This window comes from Ascoidea rubescens (assembly GCF_001661345.1).
Source record: "Ascoidea rubescens DSM 1968 unplaced genomic scaffold ASCRUscaffold_8, whole genome shotgun sequence".
In the NCBI taxonomy this organism is placed as follows: Eukaryota; Fungi; Ascomycota; class Saccharomycetes; order Ascoideales; family Ascoideaceae; genus Ascoidea; species Ascoidea rubescens.
The window spans coordinates 1-19,838 of record NW_017962920.1 but is presented as its reverse complement, the minus strand read 5'-3'; the positions used below and the strand labels follow the sequence as shown (position 1 = coordinate 19,838).

Here is a 19,838-nt window from a genome sequence, read left to right as displayed (position 1 = left end):
TTAATAATCTCAAAGACGTCCACTTTGGTATTTAGTAGATTGATAACTGAATCATTAAGGCTGTTGTCTAAAATGTCGTTTATATCATTGGATTCTTGTTTATCATTTGGGTTTTCAGTATCAACTTGGTTCATATCATTCCAAATATCGTCAGGATATAAATCATTCAATAGAATTGATACCAGGTTCTGATTGTTCATGGATTTAATTTGATTTATCAACTTTAGATTATCATCTTTCAACAGCCTCACTTTCTTTTCTAGTGAGCTAAGCTCATCTCCAGATATCTTTCTAATCTTTCTTTTTCTTCGTGAACCGCCACTGGAAAGAAGAGACACATCAAACTGCGGAAGCTTTACTGGCGAGAAACCAACTGCTTCCTCCATGCCAGCAACATCATCTACTTGCACCATTTTGGCAACACCAACAAGCCCACAACTCCACCAGCTCTTTCTTCGTGTTCCATTTTTTGTGTGTAGAAAAATCAGACCAGAGTGGTGGAAGCTGTGAGTGCATGCACATAATGCATAAAAACTGTGGATCAATGCGCATTACGCATAACTCCAGTGAGACCATTTGGACGTTTCTTGAAAATTAGTCATGTTTTGTATTGCCTTTTTGGGCGCCAAAGAGGGCGTTCCGTGCTCTGATTGGGTGTGCTGCGATATATTTAGATATAGCCATAGCTCTGATGTTGGAACTTCTGTGTGGTATTCTATGGCTGTAGTCGCCATTTTGATCTTTCTCTAGTCCCACCAGTAGGTTTTTTTTGCGAATTGTTTTATCTTGGGCTTAGCAGCTTATTGCTTCCTAGAATAGTGCTCACATAATCCGAGTATTGCTGCTTTTTTCGTTCCCAATTCCATACTAGGAAATATCCTGCATTGCTGATGCTTTTTCAGCCGGTTATTGTATTGGTAACTCATATATATACTGCTTGTTGTTTCCTATCTATCTATCTGTTTACTCAGAAAATTCATTCTCACTTTGAAAATAGAAACAAGAAACAAACTATCTATCTCACTGTGGTATAATAGGGCCCGAAATGTTGAAATTACTTTCACTTGTTCCGATAACTTTCCATCTCTTCGATTTTTCAAATGCCTGGTCGCCAACTGATTCATATGCTCCAGGAACTGTTCAATGTCCCTCCTCAAACGTCTCTCTAATTCGTGATTCTAGCTCAATCAGTGAAGAAGAAGAAAGTTGGCTATCAAAAAGAGATGATATTACTTTTGAAAATTTGAAAAAGTTCTTGAAATATAACACTGAGTTACCTGAAGAACTTCTTGATGGTTTTGACGAACCAATTAAAATCGCATTTGCCTTTTCAGGTGGTGGTTTAAGATCTACATTAACAAGTACTGGTCAATTAGCTGCCTTTGATAATAGAACTACTGATGCTTTTGAAAATGGATTGGGTGGGTTGTTGGATGCCGTAACTTATATTGCTGGGATTTCTGGTGCTAGTTGGCTAGTTACTTCTCTTTCAATGTACAATTGGACAAGTACTCAGCATTTGATTTTTGAACAAGATGAACTTTGGGATTTGTATAATTCGATTTTAAATTTCAGCATTTTAGATTTAAATTCAACTTCAACTTTACTTTCCTTATACTCTGTCTTTAATGAAGTCAATTCTGATCTTAGTGCCAAAAAAGACGCCGGTTTTGATATCACTTTAACTGATGCTTGGGGCAGATTACTCTCAAGGATATTTTTGAGCAATTACACAGATTACGCTGATTCCCTAACTTGGTCTACTTTAAGAGAATTTGATGTTTTCAAAAACGCTGAAATGCCATTCCCAATTATTATCGCCAATGGTAGAATGCCTGACACAAAAATTATCAATTTAAACTCAACAGTCTTTGAAGTTAATCCTTTTGAAATTGGTTCTTGGGATTCAAGTCTTCAATCATTTGCTGATATCAAATACTTGGGCTCAAACCTAACAAATGGTTATCCAAACAATAATGAATCGTGTATTTCTGGTTTTGATAACACAGGTTTCTTGATTGGAACTTCGTCATCTTTATTCAATTTCTTTAACGTTACCCAATTATTTTCCACTTTGAATCTAGGTCCAACTATTTCAACTGTTTTCAATGATTTCTTAAGTAATTTAGGTGAAGCTGATGGCATAAATAATGACATTGCTATTTATGGTCCAAATCCATTCTATGGGTCTTCTTATGGTACAAGTAAATCACTATCCGAATCAGACTCTCTTTATTTAGTTGATGGTGGGTTAGATAATCAAAATATTCCTTTTGCTCCATTTATTCAACCCGAAAGAAATGTCGATGTAATTTTTGGTTTTGATAACAGTGCTAATACTGAAGATAATTGGCCAAATGGTACTTCTCTAATTAGAACTTATCAAAGACAATTTGGTTCTCAAGCCAATGCAACTGTTTTCCCCTATGTTCCAGATGCTGAAACATTTTTAAAAGAAAACTTAACAACTAGTCCAATTTTCTTTGGTTGTGATTCCTCAAACTTTACCAATTCAAGCAATATTCCTCCTTTAATTGTTTATCTTGCAAACCATAGAAATAGTTATGATTCTAATAAGCCAACTTTATTGACTTATTATACTAGAGAGGAAAAACTTTCAATGGTTAAAAATGGATTTGAAATCTCAACCAACGGAAATGATACTGACCACTGGCCAACTTGTGTTGGGTGTGCTATATTGAAACGATCCTTTGATAGAAATAATGATGCTTTGCCCGATGTTTGTGAAGAATGTTTTGAAAATTATTGTTATAATTATGAAGTCAAATCTACTTTAACAAATGATACAAACTCTAGTTCAAGTCCAAGTTCAAGTTTAGATTCAAAATCAAGTTCAGATACTGGTTTGGCCTCAGGTGCTAAAAAGAATTACGATTTAACAACATTTGGTCAAATCTTAGCTTTTTTCATTGTTGCATTGTGCATATAGAACTTACATTAATACCCAGAATATGTTCAATTTGTTCATTTCTAGCTTTCGTTTGTTCGTTCTCATAAATGTTCATAAAGTTTCATAAATTTCAATATATAGATGTGTAATTATAGCCAATATCATTATCTAAAAATTATTTTTTTTTCTTTATTCTATTATTAGCAGTAGTGACTTCAGTTTAGTAGTTAGTAAATTTAAACGGATATATAAGTAATGAAAGCTCACATCATAATCTTATAAAAATAACTAATTAACGAGTGCCTGGACAAATCAGAAACAATTTATTATATAAATCAATTAATCAAATGTTTTCTTATTGACTCTTTTGATTTTCCTTTCAGTAAATCATCATTAGAATTAATAAAATTGTTTTCTTCTTCATCAGAAGAATATTCAGAATCATCGTTAAAAAAGCGCATGAATTCAGGTTTATTGTTATTTGTTTCAAATTTTGAATTTTTTTGTTGGCTTGTTCCAGTTTCGTTTATGTCTTTCATATCATTTATATAATCACTGCCATCATCATCTAATCTCTTTTCAAAATCGCTCATATCAGATAAAGAAAACAAATCCTCATCATCATCATCATCATCATCATCATCATCATCATCATCATCATCATCATCATAGTCATAATTACTTCCAATGACTTGGTCTAATGTTGTGCATAAATCATTTATCGCTTCATCAGACTCTCTCATGAATTTGATTCCTTCATGATTTTTAAGCGAAATTTTATTTGGATTTTTATTTATTTTAGCGAGCAATTTTTTTTTCTTTTCTTCAAGTAGTTTTTTCTTTAAAGCTGGTAAGCTACTAATGTAGGTTTTCAACTGTTGAGTGTTTTTAATGTTCTTGATTCTTTTTCCATTTAGTGTCCTGCAAAGATCATTTGAATTAACTAGAGATTTTGAGGACTTTGTTTTGTTTTGAGTTCTTAAAGTAGACCCAAATCCACCTTTACCACCAAGTAATCGATGACATAGTCGCAAGCTGAAAAAACCTTTGCTGGTTGAGTTACAATTTTCAATTTGAATGAGCTCTAGTAATGTATTATAGCTCGATATCAACCTGTTTGAAGAAGTCACAAAATATGAGTTGAGATTGTTTATTGATGAAGGGAGAAGAGAGAAAATATGATTTTGTAAATGAGATATGAAAGTATTGGAGGGCGCTGAAAGGAGGATCTGGCTATTGCCAAACACTGAGCTAAGCTCTATCGTGAATTGTACAGGAATCATTATAATATAGGAGTTGCTGAGTGTTGAAGTTGTGGTATATCTGTTGTAATGAATATGAAGTTATATTATATTTTATTATATGGCATTATATTTTAATATTTCTGCGTCTTGTTTTGAAACGGCAAAAATCTCGATAAGAAGTGCGTGGGAGCCGCTCAGAAGACGCAGCGTCGTGAATTGCGACGCGCAGCTTATCTATGAGACAATTCGCCATAGTTTTGATCAGACTATGGCTTTTGATGAGGATATTTCGACCATAGAACTGTGTTGTGGTTGTTATTCTCTAAAGGACAGAGAGCATGAAAATTAAGGACAAACAAAACATAAAAAAACTGCAGAAAATGGCTAAAGAATCTTCTGTTGCTGAAAAGAATCCAGCAGAAGCTATTGCATTCAATAGAAGAGCCTTTGGACGTACAAATTACAAATTTTCGATTTCCTTAGTGGTTGCTATTTTATTGGTTTGGAGTTTTAAATTTTTGCATCAAAATTTTTTTTATTTAGATGATTTTTCATACTTTAAGAGGATTTCTAGTAAACTCTTGGAAAATAGAGGACATATATTAGATGGATTTGGAGAGTTTAGTTCTACTTTTGAGCCGGATGAAACACATTTGAAAACCGGAGAACATGGAGCAGTGACTAGCGATGTTGAAGTCTGTTCGAAATTGGGGGTATCGATCTTAAGAGACCATGAAGGAAATGCAGCCGATGCAGCAGTTACAGTTGGTTTATGTATTGGGTTAATTGAATCGTTTAGTGCTGGTATTGGGGGAGGAGGATTTATTTTGTCGTCGAACTACGATAAAGATGAAGTTATAACGATCAATGCAAGGGAAATGGCACCAAGAAAAGCATATAAAGATATGTTTAATTACCAAGAAGACAAAGCTAAGTTTGGAGGGCTAGCTATAGCTATTCCAGGGGAGTTGAAAGGGTTGTATACGTTGTATGAAAAGCATGGCTCGGGAAATGTTTCGTGGAGGGAGTTGATATTGCCTGTGATTGAATTGGCTGAGAATGGATGGAATGCTAGTGTTGTTTTAGAAAAAGTTGCATTAAGATTAGGTGAAGCTATATTAAAGAATCCAGATGATTGGGATTTTCTAATTAATAAAGACAATGAGAATAATTTAATTAAAGAAGGCGATTTAATTCAAAGGAAGAATTTTGCCAATACATTAAGGTTGATTGCCAATAATGGAAGTGATTTAATTTTTTATGATCCTGAGGGACCAATAGTCAATTCATTGATTAATGTTATAGAAAGACATGGAGGGATTATAACGAAAGAAGACTTTGAGAATTATTATGTTAAAGTTGAGCCAGCATTAAAGACATCTTTTAAGAAATCACGATATGATGTATATACAACCTCATCCAGTGCATGTAGTGGAGCAGCCTTGATTGCTGCGATTAATATTCTTGACGGGTTTCCTCTAGAAGATTTGGAAGAACAATATGATTTAGAACCAATCGCTACACAGAGATTGGTTGAGACAATGAAATGGTTGGCATCAGCTAGATCGTTGATGGGGGATAATGATGATGATGACAAAGTAGGTAAACAGAGAATTGAGGAGGTTTTGAGTGAAGACTGGTCGGACAAAGCTCGAATGAAGATTAATGATAACTTTACACTAAGTAGCTGGAAAGATTATAAGCCTGCGTATGAAATCAATGAGCCCCATGGAACAACCAGTTTTTCGATAGTTGATAAATATGACAATGCGATTTCCATGATATCAACAGTCAATTTATATTTTGGGTCTATGGTTATTGACCGTAAAACTGGAATTATATTGAATGATGAGATGGACGATTTTTCAATACCAACAAAAGAAAACGAGTTCAAATTACAGCCTTCGATATTCAATTTCATTAAACCATTCAAAAGACCATTATCATCATCGGCACCAGTGATAATTAAAGACAAAAAGAATGGGAATTTGCCAGATTTAGTTTTATCAGCTAGTGGCGGCAGTAGAATTACAACGTCGATTTTACAGGCTATTATAAGAATATACCATTACGATATGACATTGTTAGAAAGCATATCCTTCCCCAGATTGCACCACCAACTACTTCCCAACGAGATATTGGTTGAAAAAGAGACGGATTATTTTAGGTTCAATAGCAGCGATGAGAAGTATAAAAGAATGATTAAGGAAATGAGAGAAAAGGGACACAAGATTGAGCTCATCAGCTCAGTTAGTGCGATGAATGGAATCAAAAGAAGGCAGACCAAGTTGGAGGCAGTTGCCGATTGGTGGAGGAAAAGAGGTGGTGGATGGTGCTACTGAACGAAAAACCATGTAATTTATGTTTATGGTTGTGATTTGAGTTTGTGCAGACTTTTTTTTCGATTTTCGACTTTTTGAATTTTCCAGCCAAACTTTTCATTTTGGTTTTGTTGTGAAATTGATCAATGTTTTTTTTAGATAGTTTAAGGTTGGTAGATCTCTGTTCAGGCCCGCTGATTTATGCGTATTTTCAGCAGGAACTGCTGCGGGAAAAAGAGTCCCGCATATTTTTAATCAAACATACAATTGAATTGATATTTCAGTGATTTTCGGCTGTTCAAATTCCCAGAAATATTGACAAATATTGACAAATATTGAAAAGTAAATAACGCGGAGAAAAAATGCATCGCAGATTCTAGACCTCTAGACACAGTTTTTATTAACCAAGTTATAGGTGTGCTTAGCAATTCTACTAGAAAACACAGTCTCGAATCAGGTAAAAAACCTTTATTAGGAAATGAAGGTATCCAGTTTCTGGATTTCCAGGTTTATTCACCAACATTGAAATTCAAGAATAAAAAAAAGGAATGGGATGGTTGCTTTTTTTTTTGATTTGGATCTTAACACACCTCAAATTAAAGCAATAATATTTCTATTGTTGGATATGATTGGTATTGCAAAAAAATAATAATAATATGTGGAAAAAAATTCCTGCCTGATTATTTGGAATCTGTGCCACTGCATGAAATGTATATTTCTTTTATCCCGCATCCTTTGAACGATACGAGGAAAATGAGCTGAAGCTATGCATTGTGTCTTCGGAGAGTTCCTGGCGTGGACTGGCTGTTCCTCTGTTGGGATTGTCTGCTTTTGGTTTCTGATCCACCATAGTGTAAACACCTGATTTCGACAACAAATCGGTTTCAGAATCAGTACTGAGTTCAGTGCGGCCCGTTCGTGTCGCAAAGCTGCCACCGTGCCCTAGCTGTCAGCAGCCGGAAAACCCGTTTTACTGGGCACGGACCGCGCTGTGCACGCTGCACACCGCCGGAAACGCCTGAAGCACGCGCAACGCACACCACGGTGCCTCTCAGCTTGCACGCGAGATGCAATGCATCCGGCTGCACAGGTGCATACACGGGGCACTCCCGAAGTCGAGCACGAAAGATAAACACAAGCGAACGCTGGAGCGAACGTACACCCTGCCTCCAGCACCGGGCCCTTCTCAGCGCTTTTCTCGCTGTTTCGAGCACTAGACGAAGTATTTGATTGTTCCTTTTGCTTTATTGTCTCTGAAAAGTTTTTGTCCAAGAATCGCAGCATTGTTTTCTGGTGTTTTCTTTGTTGTTGAATCAGCACCTATCTTTTTATCTGAGCAGGTCCTTCAATTGGTATCAGAAACAGAAAAATCGTTGTTGTTATTGTATTTCTGGCTTTGTGCTGTGTTGGTTCATTTCGTTAACTTTTTTGCCAATCTTATATCGCTTCTTTTGTTTATGTTTTTATTTTAAGCATTATTGATCACTAATCTAAACCATAAAAGTTACCTTGGCTCCTGTTTGATTTTATTATATATCATTTTCCTTTTCTTTCAAATCAAAATTAAAAAAAAAAAAATTAAATTAAATACAGCAACCAATATACACAACCATCTGAAAACGATCCACTTCATTCACTTATTGTTTCAATCTCATATTCTCATCCACTTCAATTCTTTCTCAACAGCTGCTTCCACCATTGATCCACCTCCCTATCCAATTTTCATATATATAAAAAACAAAGCTCTCTACTCCATAATACATTCGAATCTTGAAAATACTAGTAAATCAATAGGCCAATAGATCAAAGCAAAAAGCAAAAAGCTGAGTTATCTTACAAATTTATCAAACAATGAACAAAGTGAGAAATCCCTCAAGATTTCCTTCTTTTACTCAGAAACAATATCATACTCCCTCCAATCTCCAATCTTCATCTTTACTGGACATAGACTCAATCCACGATTTGGATTCAATAGAATCTCTTCAGGAATTTCACACATCAACTGTACGTGAGTTGATCCATCTACTAACCTCTGAAATTAAAAAACATGGTTCACAGACTCCCTACATTTTTTTGCCCTTTCGATCCCAAAATGACGACAAAAAACTATCTTTTTTTCTAAAAAATGTGTTGCAAAATATAAACAACAAACCCCTTATTAAGTCAGTGATATCAAAAACCGATGTCTTCACTTTAATCTCCTCTTTGAAATACTTGTGGTCAAGACTACCAAATCAATCAATAATAGAGTGGGATGCATACCTCAAGTTCAAAGAACAAGAAAGAATGCAGGGTTATCCCAGGACTGCTTTCTTAGATATAATGCCCTCTTGCTTATCAACTCCTGATTCAGCTTCAATAGTTTACGATTTTCTAGATTTGTTAGTAAGAATCGCTGCTTATACAAAAGAAAACAAACTAAGTGGAAGAAAAGTTGCACGATTAGCTGGCTTGTGGGTTTTTAATGGTCCTCCTCCTAACGACTCAAATCTAATCAACGATTACAACAGAAATCAACCTTCTTTTTCTAATGGTCTAAAGGTTTGGTCTCCTGCAGCTGATGCCACTTTCCATTTACTTTTATCCTTTATCAGAGGAATGGCTCAAAATGATAAGCAAAAAAACAAAACAACAGAAAAATCCCTACTCTCTCTAATAGAAAGAAACTCTTATCCACCCAAAAACTCTTCCTCTTCCTCTCATCTAACCTCAATTCCAATCGTCACTATATACTCTCAGGTCCTATCATCTGATCCACTTGAACTAATCGAAAGCGCTAGCAAAACTTTATCCTTTGATAGACCAGAATTATATGATGACGCTAATCACTACAAAATCTTGAGATCTCTATTCAGAGATCCAAAACTAGACATCCAAGATAAACTAACCAACGAATCCTCAAAAATCCTTGTAAAATTATCAAAAGATAACGAGTATCCCTTATTGAAAAACGGCTGGTATCCTCAATTCGCTCCCCTTAATTCAAGTATTTTATCATCAGACGACGAAGATGAAGATATAAATCCAAACTTGCCTTTGCACAAAGCTACTGTATCAAAAATCTTAATAGACGATTATTACATTTGGGCTTGGATGGCTTCACTATCTCCTGAATCTTCAGATTCAAAAAGAGCTTTATTCGGCAACACAATCATAGCTGAGTTCACTTACGCTAAAAACCAAGTTAAATGGTTAGCTATTCAAGAATGCAAATTGTCTGATCCTAAAAACGATACAATTCCCAATTCCCTGAAAACAAGAAATGTCATTGTTGATGATTTCGATAAACCTCTTTTAAACCCATCTAAAGGCGGTGATGTTACGAGATCAAGTAGCCACTATACTACAAATACAATTGATAGTGTCTCATCATCTAAAAGTGCCAGATCTTTTTCCGGTGCTAAATTCAAAAACATGTTCAAGTTTGGTAAAAAAAATAAAATTGAAAAGGATAAAAACGACGACTTCAGATTATCCAGATTTATTGTAGCTGAGAATATCGGCCTGTTGCCAGAAATTGAAACTAATGATTATAGATTAAGTATGCCTTTAGGTGCTTTTACCTTTGATGATATTCCAAAGACTGCCGAAAATTCACAATCCAAACATGAATCCACTCTTTCAGCTAATAATAAAAACACTAATAGTATGGTTCCTGAAAGCAGTAATCAAAGCACCTTAACTATAACTGAAAAATTAGCCGTCTCAGGTAATGAATCACCTACAAAATCAATGATTGATAACTATTACGCACCAAGTGATCTAATGATCTCTCCACCTGTTTCACCTGGTCGAATTAAATCTCAATTTTATGACGATATTAGCAGTAAAAATAGTCGAAACAGCTTGAGAGAAATTGTCAATTTAATTGATAATTTGAATTTTCAAACCGATGAAGTTGAAAAGCAGTTAAAATCTTCCTCCTCAAATATAAATTCTATTAAAAGTAAAAGATCAACATTAAATACATTCAATGATGACAAAGGTTTAAATGAACCAATAAATACAGCTAGAACGTCTGTTTCTTCTTTAAAAAATCCTAGTTTGGTTGGCGCCACTGCAATCCCAAATCCTTATTCCGATGAAAAAATAGAAACATATCCTGAACCAACAGTCTCACCTGTTGATCCTAATTTCGATAAAAAATTCATTCAAACACTAGATACTAATAACGTGCCCAATTTTTATCCACAAAATTCTAGTCCAAAAAGAAACAGTCGTCAACTGGCTAGAAACAGCTCGCCACTTCGAAATAACATAAATTTTACTGAACAAGATGATAGTATTGATGATGATGATGATTCACATAATAATTTAAGCATAATAGATAAATATAGATCTACGGTATCAGTCAATTCCAATAAAAGAATTTCAAATAATTCAAATCAACCCCCATCACACAATTCTATGAATTCTAATCAACTTCAAAATATCAATTCTATACCTTCCAATAAATATCCCGGATCAATTAACTCTAATCGTCATTCCAACGCCAGACAATCCAATTTATCAATTAACTCTGTGCAATCCAAAACAAGTTCATTCCAACAAGTAGCCCCACTAGCATATGCTGCACAGAAGGAACCACAACCAAATATTCAACCTATTAACGAAAGAGGTGAATATGAAAATGGAAATAGAATGGGAGATGTTAACAATTCATTTGATTCTACTGGTAGTGTACATAACATTGATGGAAGCACACCTGGAACAAGTCCATATGGACAATATGATCAAGCTGGATACAATCAGTATAATGGAAACGTTGGGAAAAATGTAAATAATGGACCAAATCGATCGTCATCGCCTTCAAAAAGACCTGCAAATTATAATCAAGATGTTCCACAGAACGCTAATATCGAAGAAAGAAAACCACCAATTCGAGGACCACCACCAGTCCCAACTGCTAACCCACCAGCACCACCTGTTGGGATGAATAATTATTCCCCACAGCAACCTCACCAAGAGCAATATTATGGAGATGTTAACGATGGATACGGAGATAATTATAATCAAATTCCTCAACAAATGAATGCTCCTCCTCAGGGTGCACAATATTACAATAATAATACGAACAATTCAAGTAATAGATCATTGCCAAATTCTCAAAGAAATTCAAGAACTCGTGGATTTGCACCAAATCAAGGTCAAGTTCAAGGACCAATACCAGGACCAATACCAAATCAAAACGTTCAAACTCCACAACAAGCTCCACAACAAGATTATTTTGAAGACAATTATTATGATAACGGATACTATGATAACAACGGGAATTATTATAATAATGACAATTACTATCAACAACAAGCTCCTATGCAACAGCCTGTCCAACCACAATCAATGCCACCAATGGGTTCTCCAATTCAACAAGGTGGTTTGCCTCCTCCATCAGGACCGCCACCACCACCACCCCCTCAACATCAGTATAATGGACAATATAACAATCAATACCGAGGCCCCAATCTGCCACAAACAGTCAATTACAACAATCAAGCAGTCAATTATAATAATCAAGCAGTATCACCTGGACAATCTCAACCATATAGAGGAGCTATTAGATATCCAGTTGCAAGAAATGCTAATGACAGCTCAAATTCGCTTAATAATAATACTAATTATGATCAAAGGTATTATCAACAGCCAATTCCACCAGCACAACAACAGGGTCAAGGTCAAGCAATGGGCATGGGTCAGCCAATGCCAGCTCCAATTAATACACAAATGTATGGACCTCCAAGCCAACCACAGTCGCAAAATCAATCACCTATTAGTCCATCAGGAAGGTTTCAAACTCCAAATTCGAGACCCCAGCCCAGATTTAGAGGATCGGGAGGTTATGGAGGATCTCCAAAAATGAATGGCAATACTAGTCCAACCAATCCCCCAAAGACAACTAGTGATTTAGCTATTTCAGGAATGCCAATAGTTTCTGGATTTAATAAATTACATGGGCCAGGAAGTAAACAAACGGATAAAAAAAATTTACGGGCAGCTTTGATGAGTAATAATATGCTTTGATGAACAAATTTTTAAAGCAAGTGAAAAAAGTAAGGAAAGAAAAAAACGATATGATCATTCTGATTGTAATCATATCACATTTTTTTGATTTTAATTATTGTATTTTTTTTTTCGAGATCAAAATTAATATTGGTTTTGTTTATTAAATTTTTTAAAAAAATTTTAGTTTTAGTTTTTTGTGTTTTTTGTTTCTGTTCTCAACTATTCTTTAATACTTTTTGATTTTCTTTTACTGATTTTATTGTTTCTTTATTATATTACTGAAAGCTTCAAAATTTCTTATTAAATGACATACAATTGTTATTTTCTGTTTTCTGTTTTCTATTATTTTCTATTATTATCTATTATTTTCTATTATTATCTATTTTATTTTAACTAATCAATTATTTTGTTCTTTTCTATTCATATTTAATACAAATTTTTACATTGTTCTCAAACTTTTACTTCTCTCTCTCGTCCGGATTAGGTAGCTTCAAGCGACCCGTGCTAGATTTTCCAAAGAGTGAAATATTTTGAAGAAAAAAACAGAAAATAGGTGGTGAAAGAAAAGAATTAGTGAGAAGAGAAGTAAAAACAGTGGAAGATGGCGACTAACAGTAAAATAGATCAATTTAAAGACTGGTTAAACTGTTGTGGTATCCAATTGTCACCAAAGATAAAAATTGTTGATTTCGAAACACACAATCGGACCAATGGTTTTGGCATAGGTCTAATAGCTAGTCAGGATATTCCCAATGATGAAGTGTTATTTACTATTCCAAGAAATTTGATATTGAATATTGATACCTGCAGCTTATCCAAGTTCAAAGATGGTAATCAGAACAAATTGCTGAAAAACTATGATTCATGGTCTGGTTTGATTATATGTTTGATTTATGAATATCATTTGGGAGAACAAAGTCCATGGTATCATTATCTTAGTATACTACCAGACATTTACAATGGAAATGATAACTTTTTTAATAAATTTCCAATGTTTTGGTCACAAAATGAATTGGATAATTTGAAACCTTCGTTGGTTTTGGAGAGAATTGGGAAAAGAGAAGCTGAGGAAATGTACCATAACTTATTTCCAAGCTGTTTACGTGATCTAGGGATTGAATCTTTAAAACCACAAGAATACTCCATAGAATTATTTCATAGGATTGCCACAATTATTATGTCATACTCATTCGATATCGACATGGGGAATAAAAGTGATGAAGATGATGATAATGATGATGATGAAAAAATGCACGATGAAAATAAACAGGAATTAAAGGATATTGATTTGCAAAAAAACCATTCCAAGCAGGATGATGATTTTAATGACTATGAAGTCGAAGAAGAAAATGAAACATTTTTAAAAAGCATGGTTTGTGTAGCCGATTTATTGAATGCAGACAGCACCCTTGTTAATGCTAATTTGGTTTATGACAATAGAACCCATCTAGTAATGAAATCTGTCAAGGAAATTAAAGGCCAAGAACAAATATACAACACCTATGGAGAATATCCAAATTCTGAAATATTAAGAAGATATGGATATGTTGAGTCACCCGTTACATGCAGATTTGATATTGGAGAAATACCTTTATGTTTAGTGAAAGATTATTATATTGATATAATTAACAATTCTAATGATAATAGCAATTCCAATGATAATAGCAATTCCAAGCATAAAAATACAACTAAAATTAGTAATACAAAGTTGAATAGAATATTAGATATAATTAGGAATTCTGACTTAGATGAATTTTTGAATGAAGAAGTAATTTTGGATAGTTATGAAGTTTATAAATCCACAGAAAAGGGTATTCAAGTCGAGTTTGTGTTTTTAAATCAATTTTTGACTGTATTAGCAATAATTGTGGTAGAGTATGATAGAAATTACATCAATGTGACAAATTTGGTAAAAAACGTCAATAGACTATTAAAAAAATGTTACCAGTTGGTGGAATCGAATAAATTAACAGAACAAACTTTGAAACATATTTCAAATATTATAAACGTCCGAAAGAATGAGTATCCTGCAACAGTAAAAAGTAACTTGAGCCAGGTAAACTGCATGCACCAAGACAATAAATCCATTGATCAATATGACAAACAAGAACTAGCGAACATTGTGCTATGTTCCGAATTAAACAGTTTTAACTGTTGCCTAAATCTGTCGCCAAACAAACTTCCATACCATATAATCAAAGATGAAAAATTGATCAGAAACGTTTTGAAGCCGAAGACAAGCAGAAAAGAACCTTCTCTGTTCAAAAGAGCAAGAAAACGATAGAAAATGCAAAGTTGCTATGAAAACGATAAAAAGCATTGTTTTATTCGTTTGATTTCATGCATGTCAATGTGTGGAACTTAAATAATTGTGCATATGATATATATTTCTTAGAAACTTCACTGTGTATATATAGATATTTGGGCCTGTTTTGGTAGAAATAAATCTTCTTGATATTACTTAAATTACAAAAAATATATCAAAAATTAAGGATAAAATATTTAAGCAACACAGATCCAATCTATTAAAGGGATTACCACTTCATATCATCAACGCTATTTTCTCGAAACTCTCTTTCAAACAAACATTTTTGTTTATTTTCTCGACCAATCAAGTACTTAAAATAGCTTCTTTGCAAATTATATATAAAAATCTTCAACTAATTTATGATCCTTCTAATCGTTCCTATCGGTTTCCATATCATTGAGCCATCCCGGATCCTGTTCTAACATTAACGCTTACAGATACTAAAATATTTACTAAATATTTGAATATGTTTTCCAAAAACATATATCTTAAAATAATGTATTCAAACCCAAATTTAATACAAAAAAATGTTATATTATATATGCTAGGCCTAATTAGAAAATTGTAGCTCAATCTCTCATCTCAGACAAATATGTTACTAATAATTTACTCGGCTTAACTAGATTAGAATTAAAAAGAATAAATATATTGGAGGTGAGACGTTTTGTATCAAAATTAATAAGTTTAAAGCATCTTAACATGCAAAGAAATGGTTGTTCCAAATTGGAAAATATCAAGTTCCCTGACATGTTAGAGTATTTGAATTTATCATTGAATAGAATTGAAATTATAGAAAATGTGTTATTTTCTAAACACTTGGCTACTTTGAACTTATGTTATAATAAAATAAAATTATTTTCAAATCTTGATAGGTGTGGACAATTAGTAAAACTTGAGTTAGATTACAATTTAATTTCCAAGCTTGATCTGTCCAAGCTCAAAAATCTAAAGATTCTTCAGTTGGAAGATAATTGTAGAAAGTCCATTGAAAATTTAAATACATTGTTGAGTTTGAAAGGGTTGCATTTTATAGCTAACTCGATTCCGAATATTAACAAGCTAAAAAGGTTGTCAAATTTAAAAATATTATATTTCTCATAATCTCAACAGAAATACTGATGACGCCTTTGAAAGTTTTTTCAATTTAAAGAAATTAAATTTAAAACAAAACTTCATTACAGCTATTAGTAAACTTGTTTCAACATTGCTAAATTTAGTAAAAATTGATTTGTCCTATAACGATATATCAAAAATTAAAAATGTGGACCAAATAATCAATCTCTTCGAAATAGATTTATTATATAACAGAATAAAAACTGTCAAAAACATTGAAAAATTAGTGAACTTGAGTATGATAAACTTATCAAAGAACAGTATTACTGGGTTGTAAATTACCAAAGAAAGTCAATGTTTAGAAATATTAACTAAAATGAATTTATCTAATAACAAAATAACAGAACTAACAAATTTGAATTGTTTAAGCAATTTGAAAATTTTGAATCTTCGGAATAACAAAACTAAAACATGAATAGCTTTAAAACAATTGAACAGTTGTTCATATTTAGATTTGAGCAACAATAAAATAAAAAGAATTAATCAAAATTAATCAAAATATTTTGGAATAAATTCTATTTTCAAAACAGTGTTCAACAAACAGTTCAGTTTGTTATTGGAAGAAAGACATAATATGAAATTGGATTTGTCGTTAAATCCATTAGAAAATGCCAATCAATTACCTGTATGGAGCAATATAAGTCATTTAATTTTGCCTAATAGCATTTCATTTTTTAGCAAGTGAAATGTCCAGAGATTGGCCAACATTAAAGAAATTTCATTTCAAAGTAGTCTTCAATCGCCCAAAATACATTGAAATTATTTCGAGCTTATTTTTGTAGATTTTTTAGTTTGTTTCCACTTTATAATTTATATAATTAGTTATTTATTGTTTATTGCATATACTGTGTTTTACGTTGTGTTGAGTTGTATTGCTTTTAGGGAAAGAAGCTTTACTAGCTTTTGTTGCCCAACCGGATTGTGAGATCCAAGCACCTTACAACACGAAGAATCTTTTATAGGGACTGAGGTTAACCGGAAGTAATACCGGCACTAAGCCAGATCACATGTTCTGGGTAATAACCGAGAGGCCGCTTACCAACGGCTTACTAATCCAGTTAACATCTAACAGTTTTTAATTATTTGACATTTTTAATTAATCATGCCTTTATCTTTAACAATAACTTGGTCTATTAAAATCTTAGAACCAGCATGTCGGAGTACGCAATTGTATGTTTATTCATGCACTTATATATATATGCGTCTACATACGCATATCACGTGCTTTAAACAGAGATGTGCAGCTGATTGGAAACTCTTCTTTATCACCAGAAAAGTTACTCTAAACTCTGCTTCAGTTTCTGCTCCAATTGAAAAATGATTTCCCAATCGATAGCAATTACAAAGCCTGCTGGTGGATATATAAAGCCCGTTAGAAGGGTTTTGTCTCCAGATGATTTGAACAAGTGGATTGGTTCCCTTTCTTATACTCAGGTGGTCGATTTTGTTGAGCAGCTCAGTCTCGCAGTTAAGGGAAAGGAAAACGATGCACCATGCAACGTATCCGAATCTGTCAACCAAATATTACATATATTGGATAAAGTAGGCGATATAATTGAGCTGCATCCTGTGATTCAAGATAAAGAAACTTCAAGGTTTGGGAAAATTGAATTTAGGGATTTTTATGATGAGATAACACTTAAATCCAACGATTTGCTACTAGGAATATCTGATCTTGGACCTCTTATCGACTCCACTCAGGATCCACGGATAGAATTATGTGTGTATTTCAATGAATCATGGGGAAATAGAACTAGAATCGATTATGGATCAGGTCATGAGTTAAATTTCATTTGTTTTTTATTATGTTTAAAGAACCTAAATATTTTAAATTTAGATTGGGATGCAACTGCAATTGTTTTGAAAATATTTATTAAATATCTTTCTGTTATGAGAATATTACAAAAGAAATATTGGTTGGAGCCAGCAGGTTCCCATGGTGTTTGGGGATTAGATGATTATCATTTTTTGCCATTTTTATTTGGTGCCTCTCAGTTGAGTTTGCATAAGCATTTGAAACCAAAGTCTATTCATGATAAAGATTACATTGAAATGTTTGAAAATAAATACATGTATTTCCATTGTATTGCATTTATCAACGATGTTAAAACTGCCTCCTTAAGATGGCATTCACCAATGCTAGATGATATATCTGGGGTCAAGACATGGAAAAAAGTTGCAGAAGGCATGGTTAAAATGTATAAAGGTGAGGTATTGAACAGATTACCAATTATTCAACATTTTTTCTTTGGTAATATAATTAAAGCACCAGAAGGTGTATCAAAGAATAGGGTAACGAAATATGATTATGAGAGTGATCATAAAAATAGTCACAATCATACTGATGACGAATATGATAATCAAGAAAGTGATAATATCAAAAAGGGATTAGATCCCCACTCTGAAGGAGGACTACCTGGTGGCCATATTCATACATGGGGCGATTGCTGCGGTATTAAAATTCCTAGTGCAATCGCAGCTTCTGAGATGCTGAAAAAAAAAGAAGGACACAGAATACCATTTGACTAAGTGATACATTTGGGTTTAATGGAGTCTCATTGTATCTGATTATGCTTTTTGCAGAATATAGACATTGATCAGAATTATCACAGAATTACAGAAAAACTAAATAAAACTAAATAACATTAAATAACATTAAATAACATTAAATAAAATTAAATAAAATTACAAAATAATTACAAAATAATTACAAACAGAAATCAGACATAGAAGAAAGAAATATCATAAACAGAAAAAGCTAAATTAAAACTAATTTCCTATTGAATTTCAATTTTCTAACAGCTTAGCATTCCACTCTTTTGCATAATTCATCCAATTCCTGAGATGTTTTTGACGGAGCTTTACTACCCACAAACACCGGATTAATAGGACCTACATTTTTATTTTCCAATTCAAAATAATTTTTAGTTAGGTTAAATAAAATTGATTCTTTTCAGGTGTTGTTCAAATAGATTCAATTCAAGACAAAATTCAACTGTTGTAATTGATATTGTTTGATAAATTTAATAAATTCGTTTGGTTTAAACTCCAGCTATTAAATTTTAAAGTAAATATTGTGTTGCAATATCATCTCATCATGTAAAACAGGGGCAATATTCAAAAAATACCAAACAGACAATAAAAAGTGTCATGTAAAGGAAAAATTGCTAAAAAAAGCAATGGAAACTCATTTTAAAATCATATAAAATTCTATTTAATTTGAACTTCAATTCGAGGGCTAAGAAGAAATTTGTAGCCAATTAAAATCAACTCCTCAATGCACCGCTGAAATGGAGCAATAGTATTTTTGGAATAATACAATATTTTTGGAGTCACACAATATTTTGAACAAATAATCTTTCAGTAAACATACCCATGAGCCAAATTTATATTGAATTGCATCAATTATGAGATAAACTGGGAAAATAAAATATAATCATTTTTTGTCTGTTTCCAAACATGGTTTTGTATTTTGCAGTTTTATTTTATTCTTTTTTTCAAACAGCTTTAAGCAATCTGCTCTGCATTTTCAAAGAGCGAACAATTGTGAAGGAAAATGGAGAGTGAAAGAGAAGTAAAAGGGCTTAAATCTGTTGCCAAACAAACTTCCATACCAGATAATCAAAGACCAAAAGTTGACCAGCAACGTTTTAAAGTTAAAAACCGACAGGAAATAGTCTTCTCTGCTCAATAAAGCAAGAAAACAATAGAAAACGCAAAGTTGCTATGAAAACGATAAAAAGCATTGTTTTATTCGTTTGATCTCATGCATGTCAATGCGTGGCACTAAACATGAAAACCTTAATATATATTTGGCTATTTCACTTTATTTTTGTAGAAACCCACATTCTTGATATTGCTTATGTTACACACTACATATCAAAAATGGACTATAACAGCAAAACAATTCTACTGGACACACTCCCACCCCACATCGTTAG

General features: G+C 33.1%; 6 protein-coding genes across 6 annotated transcripts; 5 read left to right on the top strand and 1 right to left on the bottom strand.

The window, feature by feature from the left end:
• The first annotated feature begins 740 nt into the window (after positions 1 to 740).
• ASCRUDRAFT_76275 (uncharacterized protein) lies at positions 741 to 3,060 on the top strand. Its single transcript, XM_020193404.1, has one exon. The coding sequence runs from the start codon at positions 1,046 to 1,048 to the stop codon at positions 2,948 to 2,950; it is 1,905 nt and encodes a 634-aa protein (XP_020046548.1). The 5' UTR covers positions 741 to 1,045; the 3' UTR covers positions 2,951 to 3,060.
• Positions 3,061 to 3,246: 186 nt separating this feature from the next.
• Positions 3,247 to 4,194, bottom strand: ASCRUDRAFT_8504 (uncharacterized protein; the record flags this gene model as incomplete). Its single annotated transcript, XM_020194883.1, has 1 exon — positions 3,247 to 4,194. One exon carries the CDS (start codon positions 4,192 to 4,194, stop codon positions 3,247 to 3,249), a length of 948 nt encoding a protein of 315 aa, XP_020046547.1.
• A 251-nt stretch (positions 4,195 to 4,445) lies between these two features.
• Positions 4,446 to 6,769, top strand: ECM38 (gamma-glutamyltransferase). The gene has a single exon (XM_020193403.1). The coding sequence runs from the start codon at positions 4,536 to 4,538 to the stop codon at positions 6,495 to 6,497; it is 1,962 nt and encodes a 653-aa protein (XP_020046546.1). The 5' UTR covers positions 4,446 to 4,535; the 3' UTR covers positions 6,498 to 6,769.
• Positions 6,770 to 8,044: 1,275 nt separating this feature from the next.
• ASCRUDRAFT_152644 (DUF1708 domain-containing protein) lies at positions 8,045 to 12,786 on the top strand. The gene has a single exon (XM_020189304.1). The coding sequence runs from the start codon at positions 8,328 to 8,330 to the stop codon at positions 12,492 to 12,494; it is 4,167 nt and encodes a 1,388-aa protein (XP_020046545.1). The 5' UTR covers positions 8,045 to 8,327; the 3' UTR covers positions 12,495 to 12,786.
• A 291-nt stretch (positions 12,787 to 13,077) lies between these two features.
• On the top strand, positions 13,078 to 16,174 carry RKM4 (ribosomal lysine N-methyltransferase; the record flags this gene model as incomplete). The annotated part of the gene is made up of 3 exons (XM_020194882.1): positions 13,078 to 14,532; positions 15,343 to 15,803; positions 15,895 to 16,174. The coding sequence occupies 3 exons, from the start codon at positions 13,078 to 13,080 to the stop codon at positions 16,172 to 16,174; spliced, it is 2,196 nt and encodes a 731-aa protein (XP_020046544.1).
• A 1,040-nt stretch (positions 16,175 to 17,214) lies between these two features.
• Positions 17,215 to 18,426, top strand: RRD2 (peptidylprolyl isomerase RRD2; the record flags this gene model as incomplete). Its single annotated transcript, XM_020190669.1, has 2 exons — positions 17,215 to 18,226; positions 18,308 to 18,426. The coding sequence occupies 2 exons, from the start codon at positions 17,215 to 17,217 to the stop codon at positions 18,424 to 18,426; spliced, it is 1,131 nt and encodes a 376-aa protein (XP_020046543.1).
• Between the last annotated feature and the right edge of the window lie 1,412 nt (positions 18,427 to 19,838).